Source organism: Oryzias latipes, chromosome 3 (genome assembly GCF_002234675.1).
Source record: "Oryzias latipes chromosome 3, ASM223467v1".
Classification (NCBI taxonomy): domain Eukaryota; kingdom Metazoa; phylum Chordata; class Actinopteri; order Beloniformes; family Adrianichthyidae; genus Oryzias; species Oryzias latipes.
The window spans coordinates 9,188,769-9,204,874 of record NC_019861.2 but is presented as its reverse complement, the minus strand read 5'-3'; the positions used below and the strand labels follow the sequence as shown (position 1 = coordinate 9,204,874).

At 41.4% G+C, this 16,106-nt stretch overlaps 1 protein-coding gene across 3 annotated transcripts in view; it reads right to left on the bottom strand.

The window, feature by feature from the left end:
* The window catches only part of luzp2 (leucine zipper protein 2), a 238,041-nt gene that overhangs the window by 24,422 nt on the left and 197,513 nt on the right, over nucleotides 1-16,106 (bottom strand). For all 3 annotated transcript variants that reach the window (XM_023952509.1, XM_023952504.1, XM_023952501.1), the window contains exons 7-9: nucleotides 12,421-12,483; nucleotides 3,065-3,139; nucleotides 2,233-2,400 (exon numbers count right to left, since the gene is read on the bottom strand). In XM_023952509.1, coding sequence (XP_023808277.1) covers nucleotides 2,233-2,400; nucleotides 3,065-3,139; nucleotides 12,421-12,483 — 306 coding nt within the window. The remainder of the gene's footprint in view (nucleotides 1-2,232; nucleotides 2,401-3,064; nucleotides 3,140-12,420; nucleotides 12,484-16,106) is intronic.

Genomic DNA, 16,106 nt, shown 5'->3' with positions numbered 1-16,106 from the left:
ACCTGTATTTAACCAGGATAAAAAAAAAAAAAACAACCTCATTGACTCTCTTTTGCAAGAGTGTCCTGGCCAAGAAACAAAAATATCGTACTCACAATAAACAAACCCATTACCAATTCTTTCTGATAAAGCTTTTCACTCATTTTCAATATTTGACACACTTTTTTTAGATTGTTAGTTTGTTTTTACCTGCAGGGGCTTTTGTTTTTGTATCTTCAACTCTTATGGGATCTTAATCCGTTTACTCCCCTTGTCTGACGGGTCAAAAATGACCCATAAGCCCCAAAATAAAGCAACTTTATTGAACGTGTATATCCTTTTTTTTTTTTTTTTTTTTCTTAACTTGTCCTGTCCAACAGCTGGGCAGACAGATGAGAGCTGAGGGCCTCTTGTGTTGGACATATTTTACTTTAACAAGAGGGGTTATTAATCTTCTGACAAACCAAAGGTATGTCTGGATAAACCCCTTTTGTAATTGAGGCCACACTTTATTAATTTCAATCATGTTTGAAAATCTTTGGTGTTGGACCGGACGGAAAAGGAAAGAGGGGAAGAAGAGAGAGGGACGTTAGAGAGGGGGGGGTAGGAGGGTGATAATAGGAGGGGAAGGGGGGTAAGACCATGAAGCAGCATAAAGCAACAAGTTTACTGGTTGTTAATCATTATGGTAAGGTTCAAATGTAGTACAAAAAGGGCGGGGCCTATCCACACACACACTCAAATGTCATAAACACACCTGCTAGCTGCAAAAATGTCCACCTGTCGACATGTACACAAAACAGATAGTGTTCACACGCATACTTATGCCTTAAAACCAACTAGTGTGAAATATTTCAGTCATTCAGTCATGCAAACTGTTAGTGCAAAGGTGAGCTAACACCTGTGCTCAAGTGAGTGTTTATGTTCTTCTAAAATGGATGGTGGAACGTGACAAGAAGGAGGGAGAGTGCCCAGCCCTCCCCACCCCAAGACCCCCACCGCAGCAGCAGCGGCAGCCGAAATCCCCCCAACGCCACACGGGAACCGGCAGGGAACAACCGCCGCCCGGGCGACCAAGCCCGCCACCCAGGTATATCTGGGTGTATATCCTTTTGTTGTGGATGATGAAACAACTTTAATTGTTTCATCATCATTTTAATAAAATTTAAGTTCGTTAAATTCATTTTTTTTGGTATCTCTGTTTTTGACAATCACCAGTGAACAGTCTTGCACATTTTTGAACAAACCAACTGTCACACCAGTTTTCCTTTACACAGTAAAGTTTTTTTTTTTATTGTTGTTACACAAATGTAAAGTAAGTACTACTGAATTATTTGTGTTAAAATGTAAATAAAAAAACTGTTAACAATCTCAAATTCCTTGTCAAAGTATGTGTGTGGGTGTATAACTGTGTAGTGTGTAGGTGTATCTGCGATTTAGAGTTTATGTGTGGCTTTTGGACTTTTTGGAGTGTTCAGTTGCTTTCATAACTCACGGGTCAAAAATGACCCGTGAGTTATAAAGCATACCTTTGTATCCTAGCGGTGTACACCCCCCATGTAAAACATTAACAAAATAAAAGTATCACACTTTCTAATGATGGAGCCCCTTTAGGAAAGGTTATCCAAGTTGAAAAGAATATGGTAACCCTTATGCTATCTTATGGGGTCCAGATGACCCCACCCTTACATTGACATTACATTGACATTCTCCCTACCATGACAAAGGTGGATAAAGGTGATGGGGATTTCATGTAATCCATGGACACCAGTGAAGATCACAAATCATTGAAGAGAAAAGCTTCAGCGCACTGTCTTGTGGGGTCCAGATGACCCAACTCCCAATGTTAACGTGCCTTGGATAGCATAAGGGATAAGGTCTTTTCTCTACAACTAAACATGGTAATGGGTCAAATTTACCTGCAAGACAACATAAAGGTTAAGTTCAGCCTTGCGAACAGTTCAATAGTCAAAGCTGCTGTAGAATCTGCTGCAGAAATAAGAATTTACATTTACTTGTTTTTTTTTTAACTTTAGGCTGTCTTTTTTTATACTTATTAAAGTCTGGTTGATGTCGAGACCTTTGCAGTGCTTTATTGGTGTGTTCAGTTACAAACCTGCAAAGGAGCACAGAGTCTTTCAACTTACCGAAACATAAAACGTGACAAATGTTTTTTTCCTCCGTCTATATCAGCCCCCACATCTTCAGAGGCAAACGTTTTAATCAGTCAGACTGTGTGGCATAATGAATTACCTTGGCGTGAGGCTGTTGAAAGGTGACTCTGGAGCTGTTGATGAGCGATGAGTATCTGAACAAGTGGGTGGGGGAGGTGGGGAATCGGTGGCTGCTGCCGGGCTGGTTGTGCAGGACGGCTGAGAAGCAGATGTGAACGGTGTCCTTCAGCGCCTTTAGCTGAGACTCCTGTGGCCCAGACAGAAGTGAGGAAAACACACAAACTTTTGAAATCTTTTCTTTGACCCACACGAAGAACCCACTCAACTAATAAAGTCAACGGATGCCATTTTTCAAATCGACTGCGAAACAGCTAAGAGGCGTAGTTAGAAAGCACGCGAAGCGGAACTCGGAGTAATAAGAAGGAGAAATCCTGACCAAAAAAATCCTTCACGTTGATCAATAATAACAAATAGAATTGGCAAAGTAATCATTTTACAACAGTGTGTGATGTCGATACTACAAGGATGAACACAAGAAGTAGGTCTTCCTGCAGTCAGCGCTTTCGTTCTACAAGGAAAAAAACAACAACGTAACACAGCCCATAAATAACTTAAAAAAATGTAAATAATAATAACACTATTATTGAAAAAAACAACAAAAATAATAATAAATGATGAATAGTGTAGATTAAAAAAATTGCCTTTTTTTTGTCCCAAAAAAACAAAAATGAAGTTTCCTGCACAGAATCTACATCCAAAATAAATCATTTGATTAATTTCTCTGGGACTTCAGATGCTGCTTCTGCGTCCTGTGGGGGATGAGACTGTTCAGCAAAAAAGAACAAGGTAGAGGAATTCACAAAGGAGCCATGATTACAAGAGGAAGAAAAAGAAACTCAGTATCTATTCACCTTGTCGAGTGCGGTCTTTTCCAGTTCCTCCTTGGCCATAGTGAGCTTGTGCTCCAAGTCCAGCAGCTGCTGTCCCTGCAGAGAAATGCCACGTTTGAATGAGCCACGCCCTTTGCTTATGGAAACAAAGGACTTCTTCTCCCTGAGGTCACCTCCAGCACTTTCCCTCCCACAAATCTGTCACTCAAGCCAATATGGATCCATACAATCACAACTGTCCCACTTTAAAACACGAGTCATCAGACACAATCGGAGAGACTTGATCATTAAACCAATTCAAAGACAAAAAGGATTCAAAGATCTTCATGTTTTTGTTGTTGGCTGTGTTGTATGTGCCATTATCCTACATGTTTAAATCATGGATATTGGGAAATCTATGGTTGAAATCTGTAGTTCCCAATCTACTTTTTGGCCACGGAGCGGTTTAATGTCAGACAATATTTTCATGGAAGACTCTTCTTCTGTGTCTTTACCGGAATTTATCTGCAAAAATAAATAAATAAACCTTCCAAATACAGTTGTTTGTTTGTTTTTTTACTTAACTTTGCTTGGAGGTTTCAGTGTAGCGGTTGGCGCAGATGGATTTTCAGCATGATTTTCAACATGTGACGTGCATTAAGTATGAGTCAAGAATGAGTTTGAAAGAATCCAATATTTTTCCAAAATAAAACTTGCTTCAGAGTCAAATAATAAAGGAAACGGAAGAAAATAAAAGTTTTTTTTGTCTCCGCAGCCCCATATGTACTGGTCTGCAGCCCAGGAGGTTGGGGACCACCAGCTGAAATGACCAAATAAGGAGATTTTACTGTCATTTGAAAACACATCTACCCTTTAGGAAGACCAAATGATAAATCTTGACACTTCTAATGCTGCATTCACACGGGACACAATTTGCATGTAATGGGCGTGGAGTTTCAATGTGAAGTCAATGTACAGATGCGATTGCAGGTCTGGCGGCGCGATTTGGGTTTGGGGTCGTGCCAACCAATCAGGGACTCAGCTTTAGGCACGTGAAGTTTTCAGTGACCCGATCAACCCGTAGAAAAAGTTATCCAACACTGGCACTCAATGCGGGGAATTTCGTCCTGAACTTCCACCCATTTCATTAACAAAGTCTTATATGAGCAGCGGTCGACTCAGGATCGTAAGATTGCAGGTTCGATTCCAGCCTTGCACGGCCATGTGTCGAAGTGTCCTTGGGCAAGACACTGAACCCCAACTTGCCTCTGGTGGGAGGTTGGCGCCAGTGTTTGGCAGCGGAGCCGCCACCAGTGTGTGAATGTGTGTGTGCATGGGTGAATGGGACTGTGACTGTAAAGCGTTTTGGGCCTTCGTAAGAAGGTAGAAAGCGCTATATAAGTATACGCCATTTACCATTTTTACCATCTGTTCTCCACACTTGAGGTGTTCGTACTAACAATTTCATTCTGTCTTTATTCATCTGATGGCCGCTGTCTTGTTTATAAAACACCATGGAATAGGTGGAATTCCGCCCATTCTTAACCCTTGTTCTATCCTATGGGGTCAAGGTGACCATTGACGTGTTATCTCTACCATGACAAAGGCGGATAAAGGTGAAGAGGATTTCATGTAATCCATGGACACCAGTGAAGATCACAAATCATTGAAGAAAAAAGGTTCAGCGCACTTGTGGGGTCTAGATGACCTCACTCCCAATGCCAGAGTGCCTAGGATAGCACAAGGGTTAACCCGATTGGGCCGCAGGGTTGTCGGAGGTTGTCCTGGTTACTGTTGGGTGAATGTGGGATACACCCTGGACAAGTCACCCTCACAACACCCGCAGTCCAGCCAGACCCAGTGCGACGGCATTCACTAGCTCCAGCTCCATGGGCTCTATGACAGGCTGGCGACCACGTAACCCTCTCAGGTTAATGCTCAAACTGGGCCACAGACAGACAGACGAAAGTAACATTTAAAACGGCCGTAGGCCAGGCGCCACTCCCACTGCAAGGGAGTGAAGTTCACCAGGAGAGACTCTGAAGGATCTGGTGAACCCACACACGGCGACGTATGGCTGGCGCCTCCTTAGAGCTCTCCAAAACGTATATACCCAAGCTACTCGCTCAACATCAAGCATGTTTTCCATGATGTGGTTATGAATGTCCAGAAAAACAGTGGCGGTTCCTCCGCAGCCAGAGGCTCAAGGACAGGCGTCAAGCAGTAAATTGGACAGGCGTCAAAGGAGAGGCGGCAGACACAAATATGACGCGGGAATCGCGTCCGGCGTGAATGCAGATCAAGAGCAGAACCTTCGAAAGTCTTTAAGCCTTTAATGAGGATCTCTGGAAAGAGTTGTCCCTGGACTCACAAGTGCACAAAAGGAAAATTTCCGAAGAATGAGTGGCATACAACTCCCTAAAAGGATGAACAGCACTCCATCTGAAGAGTATTTTATTACAGTGATCCCTTGCTATAACGCGGTTTACTTTTCACGGTTTCGCTACTTCACCGATTTGCATTGTGCATTGTGTTCTGCATTTTGATTGGCTGAAAAGTCACTCCGCTTCTTCCTGTGCGTCAATAACGTTGCAGTTTAATATGTACATTACGTACGTGCAAATCATCTTGCAATTTGGAGTTTCTCTAAAACCCATACAAAAAAGAGCGACAACAACTGTCAATCACTATATTCTTGTCCTGAACAAACACAGCTGCACCGCGGGCTTCAATAGAAGAAAACACTGCAGAGCGGAGTCAGGATGCAGCGGCTCAGTCTGTAGAGCAGTGAAATACAGCTGAGTCACCATTTGTCCAATTGTACTTTGTGGTTTTTTCATAATTGTTTTTTAAATTTTCTCCCGTTTAATCCAATACTCGGTTGGCGGTGGGCGGGGCTAATCTCCGCGATTTGAAGCCTTCATATTGATGATTCAAATTATTATTTGACAGTACAGAAGTTATTTGTTGAAAAAAACGTTCCTAAAGTACTTTTATTTGTGAAACAAATGCTTGAGCCTGTAAAATGGTTTGTTCTTTCTTTTCAATGTATAAAGAGTATTTAATAGGATTATTATTGTAAAAAACAAATAGAGGTTTCTACTTCACGGATTTTGCCTATCACGGGTTCTTTTTGGAACGGAACGCCCGCGAAAAACAAAGGTTTACTGTATTGATAAGCTCATCAGAAAGGCAAAAAGAAACCCATGAGTTGGCTATTTGCATACTCTTTAAGTCTAATCAGCACCAGCGGCATAGTTTAATGTATGAACTTTTATTGGATGTATTTTATTGACCTCATCTAAGGTCAGGGAACTCCTAAAAGGTACGAAAAAAATAAATAAATAAAGCTGTGATGATTGATAGTTTTTGGATCTAGGCGCGTTCACTGGTCTCATTTCCGTGTCACTTCATTTTCCCTCCCCAAATTTGAACTATTTTAATGAAGCACACGTCTGTCACTTGTACGACTGAAAGTGCTGCAGCTGAAAAGATATTTCTGTGGATACAATTCCTGCTGGGGACGCAAGCACAAAGCAACAAGCACCAGCGTGGCTCTTCAAAGAATTGGATTTTTCTTTCCCCGGGTTTTTCCTCCACACACGGGGAGCTTGGAACAATCACGCAGTCATTTGTAACTGCTGGGTTTTGCTTAAGAAGAAGTCCAAGGTCATAAATCTTTGGGAATAGTTCTTAAATAATGGACACAAAGGCTTTTGCAATAACAAGTATTCACTTGAACAAACGAAAAGTTTCACTTCTTACCGCTAAAGACCTTTAATCATACATTTACTAATAAATGAACTGTCAAAGATAATATTATAGGATTCGAACATTTGCAAAAGTAATAAATGAGTTTGATTCACTGAGAAGAATCTGCACAATTGACCTCACTAGTTTTTTTTTTTTTTTTTTTTTTCTGTTCTCGGTGATGTGCAGCACCAGCTGAGTTTGGTAAAAAGAAGAATTCTGAATAATTTTTTTGAATAGTTTGACCCGGGGTGCGACTTATATTCAGGCACGACTTAGATAATATTAAAAAAAAATAGGCTCACATGTTAGTTAGTTAGTTATTTCTCCAATAACAACCACTGTGGAAAAAACCCATACAGCACCCCTGTTTAAATTTGTGACTTCTAAAGGTGCTTTCACAAAGAATGCCATTTTGCGCATCAGGGGTGGTGAGTTTCGATGTTGAGTCAGTGTACAGACGCAATCTCAGGTCCTGCGATTATTTGAGCATCGTGCAGGGTGCCGCCGGGATCCGGCAGCAGCGCGTTTGGAAAAATCGGACCTGTCAACATCATCCGTGTCTTCCAGGCATTGTTAATGGGATGTACAGACAAAGCTTCAATGTAGCCATGGGGCTAGCTCCGCCCACACACGTCTGGAGCGTTTATGGACACATTTTTGGAAAAGCGTCAAGCATCGGATCTGAAGCGTGTCAAAGAGAGAGGCGGCAGACGTGAATGTGTTGCGCGAATCGTGTGACGGTGTGCACGCAGCGATATACCGGGCTTATCAAACTTTAAGGAGAAAAATGCAACTTATATGGCATTTATTTTATTTTATATCATGCATTTTTGGGCTGCTGTGACGTACACTTGTAATTAGGAAAATGGGGTGATCGTTTCCCCCCAGTGCAGATGAGGAGATACACCCCACTGCTAATTTGCCTTCCAAATGATCGGAACATTGTCTGCAGTACGAGCCCATTACATCCATTACACAGAGCATCATCAGCAGCGGTCCTCCGAAGACTGCGGGCACACAGCCACTGACCCAGAAATGCTGACTTTCAGGGTTAGTGCCTCCATGCTTCACACTTCATATTTCTGCGCTGAGTCCATTATGGATGTTTGGGGTCAGCGGGGCACCAGCCATTCTGCTTAGACGAGGCATGCAGCTACATCAAGCTGTCGTTTCTCTTCTTCTTCTTTTTTGTTAAATCATGAGGAGAAACAGCTTGAGGGGTAAATTTGAAAGTGGACTTATTGACAAAAAAAAGATGTGAAAGCTTTATAACGCATCCTCTGCCAAAGATCCAGTCTCTAAGGGAAACACAGCAAAGGCACTGTGGGTTCCTCCCTTCCTTTAATGTGATGCCAGCACAAGTGAAAGGAAACCTGCCCCTCAGTGCTCTTTACAGCTGCAGGAGTTGTCTTTTATTTGAAGGGTCTTTTTTAATATCCAAGCGATGAAAACCTGTGAGCTGAAGGAGCTTCACATGTGAAGCTGCCTTCTGCTCCTGTTCGGCTAATTTACATTTTTTGATTTTGCTTTGAAAAGTCGGCAAATGAGACCTATCTAAAAATATTGCTTTCATTGTTTTTGCCATTCCTAAAGAAGCTTGTGTTGATGGTTTGTCGGCCTTGGTCAATATTGATAGTAGTATTGAACCAAAAATTGGGCCAGCCGCCCCCTTAACCTCCAAAAGCTCTGCCCCAGGTCCCTTGTAAATTTGTGACTTCTAAAATTTAGGAATTTATTGGATATTTTCATATCTGAGATGTGGGCTGGAATGTTGTTGCAGAGTGAGCCTGTGCTCATTTCCCATCATCCATTTATTCACATTCTTTTCTAACTAGCTTACAGCCGCTCACACCACCAACCTAATATTAGCGTAGCAACAAAATGGTAAGCAATATTGGAGCTATCCAGCTGAACAGTTCTGAACCACAAGCCAGCTCAGACGATGTTCATGGATCCATTTGTCTGCAAGTAGATGCTTCAGAATCGAGCGGAGCAAGGAGCTTGTGGCCCGGTGATTTTAGTTTGTACGTCACACCTAAAGATTTTTCAAATTAAATAAAACAAAGTAGTTATCAGAAATGCAGTTTTAATCTCAATTGTCTTTATAAATGTCCTGATAAAAATGATAAAAATGTAAATAAGTATTTTCGTTGGAGCGGGTTTTTGAGTCCTGCGGCACGACTTGAGCATCGAGGGTCGTGGTCTTGCACCAGCATGTTTTGGGCATCCCGGTGCATTTTGGGCATTGCGGCACATCCACAAATTTAGTCAAATTTGGCAAAGAAGACGTTTCGTGTCAATGAATCTCAGCTTTGGCTCATGATGTGTTTATAAGGGGGACCGCCGGTGAAGTCCAAAACCAGCATGGAGGAGAAACTGATCGTTCCCCCCTGAACTTTATGATATTTATCTTGTTTGCCTCAAAACAATAATAAAAAGATCTTCTACTTTATTCTTAATTTTTGACATTTTTTCTCTTTGGCCTAAAGTGACAGCAAGTCATCAAACTGGTTCACAGATACACAAGTACCGCCGTCATTCAGACGCCGCTCCTGCAGTAGATGGTTAACCTCACCATACTAGGAGAGTCTCTGAATGATCTCATGAACCCAGACACGGAACAATGAATATTGATGCTTTTGTAGAGCTCTTCAAAAAAAAAAAAAAACCTGATCTCTCTACTTCAGCGGTCCCCTACCCCCGGGCCGCGGACCGGTACCGGTCCGTGGGTCATTTGGTACCAAGCCGCACAGAAAGAATAAATAAATGACATTACTTCCGTTTTATTTATTTCAGAATCTGAAGGATGTTTTTTTTTTAATTGCTCAATTCTCTGTTACATCCGTCTATGTCATTTTTGACGCAGGCCAAGACTTCTCGGTCACATGATAGGTTACCGCTAAAATGTACAGGATCTAGAAAAATGAGTAAAAAACAAACGTCTTTGGAAAGTTTCTTTGCCAAGAGGGAAACGCCCAGCCAGGAGACAGAAAAGGAGCCTTCAACTCCAAAAGAGGAAAGCTACATTAAATAGACAGTACTTCTACATAGCACCATGAGTGTGGGAATGGGAGAGGACGATGACACCTGTGTGATCGTCCTCTCAATTTAAAAGCTCAAAACTCGTCTTGTCATGTCTCAATTCAAAGACCGGTCTGCGAAAACTGTGTATGACGTCATACCGGTCCGCAGCGTTAAAAAGGTTGGGGACCACTGCTCTACATGATCTGTGTCGTCCAAATTTTCAAAAAAATTTATAAAGAAACTCTGATTTCATGATATGAAAATTCAAAGAGTTAAGGATCAACAAGTGTTTGAATAATTCCAAATACATTTGTGAACTTGATCGTGGTGAAACAATCAAAGCTTTTTATTATGAAGATCAATGAGTATTACATAACTATATGCAACAATGATTACTGAAATGAGATTTTCTTTACTTGATCATCCATGTGTAGCAATGAAATTTGAGTTTAATGCAGTAATGTTTTCTAATAATAATCAATGATTATTACCGGTACATAACGGTTACCGTTACTGCTTACTGAAATCATGAATGAATGTTTTCTGAAGATGATCAATCATTAGGCACTGGATTTTATAACTCTCTTGCTTCACAGTAAGAGGGCATGTTCTCCCCGTGCATGCGTGGGATCCTCCCACCGTCCAAAAACATGCTTCATAGGTCAATTGGCAACTCTAAATTGTCCCTAGGTGTGAGTGTGAGAGTGAATGGGTGTGTGATTGTGGCCCTGCGACAAACTGGCAACCTGTCCAGGGTGTCCCCTGCCTTCGCCCACCAGTGGCCAGGATAGGCTCCAGCAGCCCCGTGACCCCGAAAGGGACAAAAAGGAAGAATATGAATGAATGAAAAAGAATCTATCGGATCAGAACTGGATTACAAAAACTGTTGAACTATAAAATGAATGAACTCCGTGGGGGTGGGATTATATATGCTCGGTTCTTCTCTCTCCTTTTTAAGCAATAAATTAAGCTCTACGTAACTTTAGTTAATGATCACTATAGTCAATTAAGAATATGTGATTTGTCTTTTTTGTTTTTATTTTCTGTTTTTATGCATTTCATCATTTCTGTAATGAGTTTAATAAATCTGTGTAAATTCTTTATTGCTTTGACTACAATGCTTGAAATAAATAAATCAATCAAATCAAAGCTCCTCCCATCTGGAACATTGAGTTTATGAATACATCTTTGGACTCTGACGCACATCAAAAAAGAGGTCTCTGATGTGAAAACCATAAAATGCGTTTGGTGTGAACCCAGCATAAGACTCAAGATATAAGGGGAGAAACATGGTTCAACTCTCTTGCAGTCTCAAAAGAAGGGCTTCTGTAGGCCATGGTTCAACTCCTAAATGCACTTTGGTCATAAGCGACTGGAAAGCCGACTGGAAAGCCTGCTGGTCAAGGTGCCTTGACTGACATCCCCCCCTGTGAGGCCGATGACATTTATGAATCTCCAGTTGCTCTTCACCACCTCCTGCTCCTTCGTCCTCTACTAAGCTTTTGATCGCACTGGAGCGGGAATACAGATGAGCTTTCAGGAAGAGCCAGAGTGATCTCAAGCTTGAGGGACGTGATTCATTTCCCTCTGACCTTTCCATGGGGAGAAAGAGATCAGTGATTGCTGTCAACCAGGGATGTTTTCGCAAGACGAAGAACAAGGACCAAATTAGTCTCATTGTTGTGCAGCTGCAAATCAACAAACACCCTGTTTTTAAGGTCCACGCTGAAGGGTTGGTTGACACTGAGCAGTAATATTCTATTGCGGGAGTGGCTGATGCAATTTGGAGACAACAATTTACAAGCACTGACCCCGACAAAACAAGTCAATACATTCATCATTCATTGAATAGAAATAGAAAAAAAAAAAAAAACGGCATCCGGGGATCCGCAACAGGGCTAAAAACCTGATTTTCAATCCATTAGGAAGGAGTCCTTTTCTCCCTCTTTTCTTTCTAATGGCTCTGCCACAAGCTCAAAAGAATCATAACGTACGTTTAAGAAATGCCATTACAAGTCATCGTGGATGAGAAGTCTGCTGGCATTTTAACAGTGCAAACAAGGCCTGAAAGGTCACTCCATGTACCGGCGAATGCCAATAAATATTATGGGCGTGCTCAGATCCAAGAACATTTAGTCCTTGCAGTGCACGGGGCAGCAGAGTCAAGTGCAAACGGGCACCAATACAGAGCACTTTGTTGTTCACTGCTGTGTGTGCTGTTCTTGCAGGGGGAGCGTGTGAGGACACCGTAGCGCTGACCTTAAAAAAGCGCAGTGTATAGTAGAAGAGAACAAAAACATTGCCATTTGTTATATTTTCTTATATGAAAAAACTGATTATTCTACATAAGGTTTCTCCACAGGCTCTCCGCGTCATTTATCAGGGCTTGCTTGATTGAAAGGGAAGGGTTGGATTTTGCAGAGGGGGGAAAACACTTAACAGTATGCAGTATAAGTCCTGGCCAATTGACTTTGAAGGGTCCTGCTTTGCTGGAGGCGACTTTGTAATTGCAGGCAGAATTAATTGGAGCTCCTCCTGTGATGGGATCATCCTTTCAAAGTGGCCAGACGTAGCTGCCTCTCAACATGCTTTAAAGCCACCCACCTTCAGTTTGAACTCACCTTAAAAATTAAATCCTTCTTCCCGTACCGCAGTTCCTTCAGTTGAGCCTGGATTTTTTTGGACTGCAAGGGAAAGATAAGGAAATTTGTGTTAGCTTATTCAAATGGCGAAATTAGTTTTAGATCACGTAGCAGGATTCTGGCAGATGCAGCAGAAGACTCCTTTGTGGCTGGTCCCTGGGCAAAGCTTTGGATTTAAAAGAAGGCCTTCATTGGAGGAAGAAAATATCAAATATACCCTTCACTGAACTGAATAGACCACAAAAATGATGCAGTCATGCACTGGCTTCTTGCCCTCTGTCTAAGGCTGAATTCTCCACTCCCACTGCACACATTACTTCAGTGCAACATCTTGCCACATGCACACAGGTTCCTCAGGTTACCGCAGACCGTGGCCCGTCATCGGGCAACTGCACACACAAACACAACACCTCTCCACTGCCACCTCCCAGTATGCACGGCCACCAGACCCGCTGCTCCACATCAGTGGGCACATCTAACACAGACACTGTCGCCTTGATAGTTTGACACATCCTCAAAGCTGCTCACGGCATGAACACTGAGCTCTGCAAGCGATTCACAGGGTCTTTCTGAGTCATCGGACAGCCTGAACAGTGTTGCCTTTCCGGTCAGCATTCATTGCAAACCCTTTACAAGACTGGAACTGGGTGGTATGCAAAAAAAATAAATAAGAAAAAAAACACCTTGATTCAAAGTGAAACTTGCCCTGTGAATGCCCTCCTTTTGTACTTTATCAGTTGTGAACAGTACTGCAAGTGTGACACTTATCTTTTATCCAGGAGGCCTGCACACATGAGTGTTTTTGTATGTATTTAAAAAAACCTCCCCTTTCACAGCAGTCTCTCTTGCTTTTTCTATAAGCTAGAAAACTCTTCGTCTTGCGGTGCGAACTTGCAGTGCACACACCTTCCTAACAACTGGAGCGCAGCCTAGTCGCACCATACAGCAGCATCACCTATATGTAGTAAGTACTCTACGATTCACTTACACCCCTCAATGGCGTAGTCAAATGCACCCAGCTGGGGTTTGACCCAGACAGTGCTGCACGTTTTCGGCAATCTTTCAGATTCCGAAATAAATAAAATGGAAGTAATGTAAGTAATGTATTTATTCTTTCTGTGCGGCCAGGTAACAAATGATCGGTGACCGGTACCGGTCTGTGGGCCCCGGAGGTTGGGGACCGCTGCCATAAGACATACCTGCGTCTCATCTACTTCCCCTTTACCTACCCTCGCAGCATGCCTGTAAAATAAAATGTACATGAACAACTTTCTCTCTATGGCCATCTACAATCTTGATATTTGCAGGTTTGCCCAGATTTTGTCCACATATCCGCTCGTAATGGAAATTGTGATTAAGACATAAGGTGGCCGCAAAAGCTTCAAGGGAACTGCAAGACACACCTCCGCTCCCCTTAAGATGCTTCTGTCTATGACCCTCCATATACCAGGACAACCCAAAAACCAGCAGCACCCGTACTTAACCCCAGGGCGGGTGCATAAGTCCAAAGCCTTAACCCTTGTGCTATCCTATGGGGTCCAGATGACCCCATCCTTACATTGAAGTGTTAATCCTTAGCTTGACAAAGGTGGATAAAGGTGAAGAGGATTTCATGTAATCCATGGACACCAGTGAAGATCACAAATCATTGAAGAAAAAGTGCCTAGGATAGCACACAGGTTACTGTTGAATAAAAAGTATATTTTGTTTTAAAAAAAAGTATTAAAGCTTATTTTTATCAGTACAGGGATATATATTTGTTACATGTCCTATTGCAGCATGAAGACGAAAATATTTATAACATAATTCAAATTATTTTTGTTTTTGTCGTATTAATAATGAAGTTATGTTCGACTAACTGTGGCATCTATCCCATAACTCTGTGTGGATCCAGTACAGACGGAGCCTGCATTTTAAACAGTTAAGAACTACACACAACAACTCAGTGATATTGTAAGCTCGGTGAAGTTTCCAGCTCCCTGAAACTTTTCTAAGAAGATTCATGAAATCTGTCACTGTGACTCATTGTGTTTGAGAGGAGGATGGCGGAGCTGTTAAATTCTAGCTTTGTCCCTAAGGAACCACTTGGCAAGGTATCTAGCTTAAATCTTTGCCACTTTTGTTCTGCAAAATATGTATCATTTCTTTTTATTATTAATAGCAAGACCCAAAAACACACTAGCAAAGCTTCGATTTGGATTCTGTTGTTTGTTATTTTAGCATTTTCCACTTGTCTTTGTGCTTTATTTGTGTCAGCTCCACTAACCCAAAGGGGCAGAATTATTATATACTGTGTACTTATAATGAACAGAGAAAATAGCTTATTTTATTTAGTAAAAACTGTCCAGGAATGCAGTAAACATAAAATGTGTTTTAAGTACTGGAAATGTATATAGGCAGTGGTCCCCAACCCACGCACTGCGGACCGATACCGGTCCCTGGGACAGTTGGTGCCAGCCCGCAGAGAATGAAAACTACTGGATCCTCTCCACCACAAGTGACTCTTTCTTGATGCATCTCAAGTCGCTCGGTCACATGACGAAAAATACATTTGCTACTTTCTTAAAGCAGCTGTTAAATTACCCCCCCCCCCCCCCGCTGGTAAAGGCAATAAAAAGCAAATGTATTTGGGACGTTTTTTTGTGGAAATAAGTCAGTGAGGAAACAGAAGAAGAGCATTTGACCTCATAATAAAAGACAGCTACATGAAATAGACAAAAACCAGGAGTCCTAACTCCAAATATGGATTTATTGTGACAGTTGTTTTTTATATCTTACAATAATAATGCAGAATATTCAGCAATCAGCTGTCTAATGCCCCAAGGATGCTGTTAATAAAGTTTGTGGTGTATTATTATAATTTTTATAGAAAAAAGTCAGATGAGGCCAAAGTTGGCGTGTGACTTTTTTAAGGGGTTAAGGGAAAATCTGCAACAAGCTTTTAAATCTAATTAAAAAATAGTGTTTTAAGCAACTCAATTAAGATAAAATAACATTTTTTAAAACTGTTTTGGTCAAACATGTCTTGTTAATAATGTATAATTTATTTCTTTAATGCTTATTTGATTTCGTATTACAATACATGGAATGTACTTGATGCAATAATTATGCAATATTAATTTTAAAAATAAATAAAATGGTTTTAGGGAAAATTTTCTAAACAGATTATTTTGATTAACGGCTCAACCTGACATCTGTTTTAGGCTGTTTTTCAAATAACTAATATTCTCCACTTCAGATCTAACCATGTTTTATTGTTTCTGCAAATTTACATAAACCATGCCGGTTCTGTTTCCTGCCAGGTAATCATTTTTTCCTTTTTTTTTTTTTTAAACAAATCTGACTCACAGCTAGAACCGCCTGGATGAAAGCTGCAAAGCAGCACGCCGTAAACAAAAGCATAACCTGAAGGAAGGAAAATGTTCCGCAGATGAGTTCAAAGGCTGACTCGCATCTTCAGAACATCTTTCATTTACGATGTTTTCAAATGAAATGGGAAAAGACATGCAGCACTTTCTTAAGGAAAACAATCCTAACCAGAAAAATACTGGACCACTTAAGCAGGTTACAGAAAAAGAGACTCAATGTTTCACTCGTAGCAATGAAAAGGGTGTTGAAGCTCTTAAGAAGCGCCTAAGTGCCAGCACCCGCTAAAAGATTTTTCT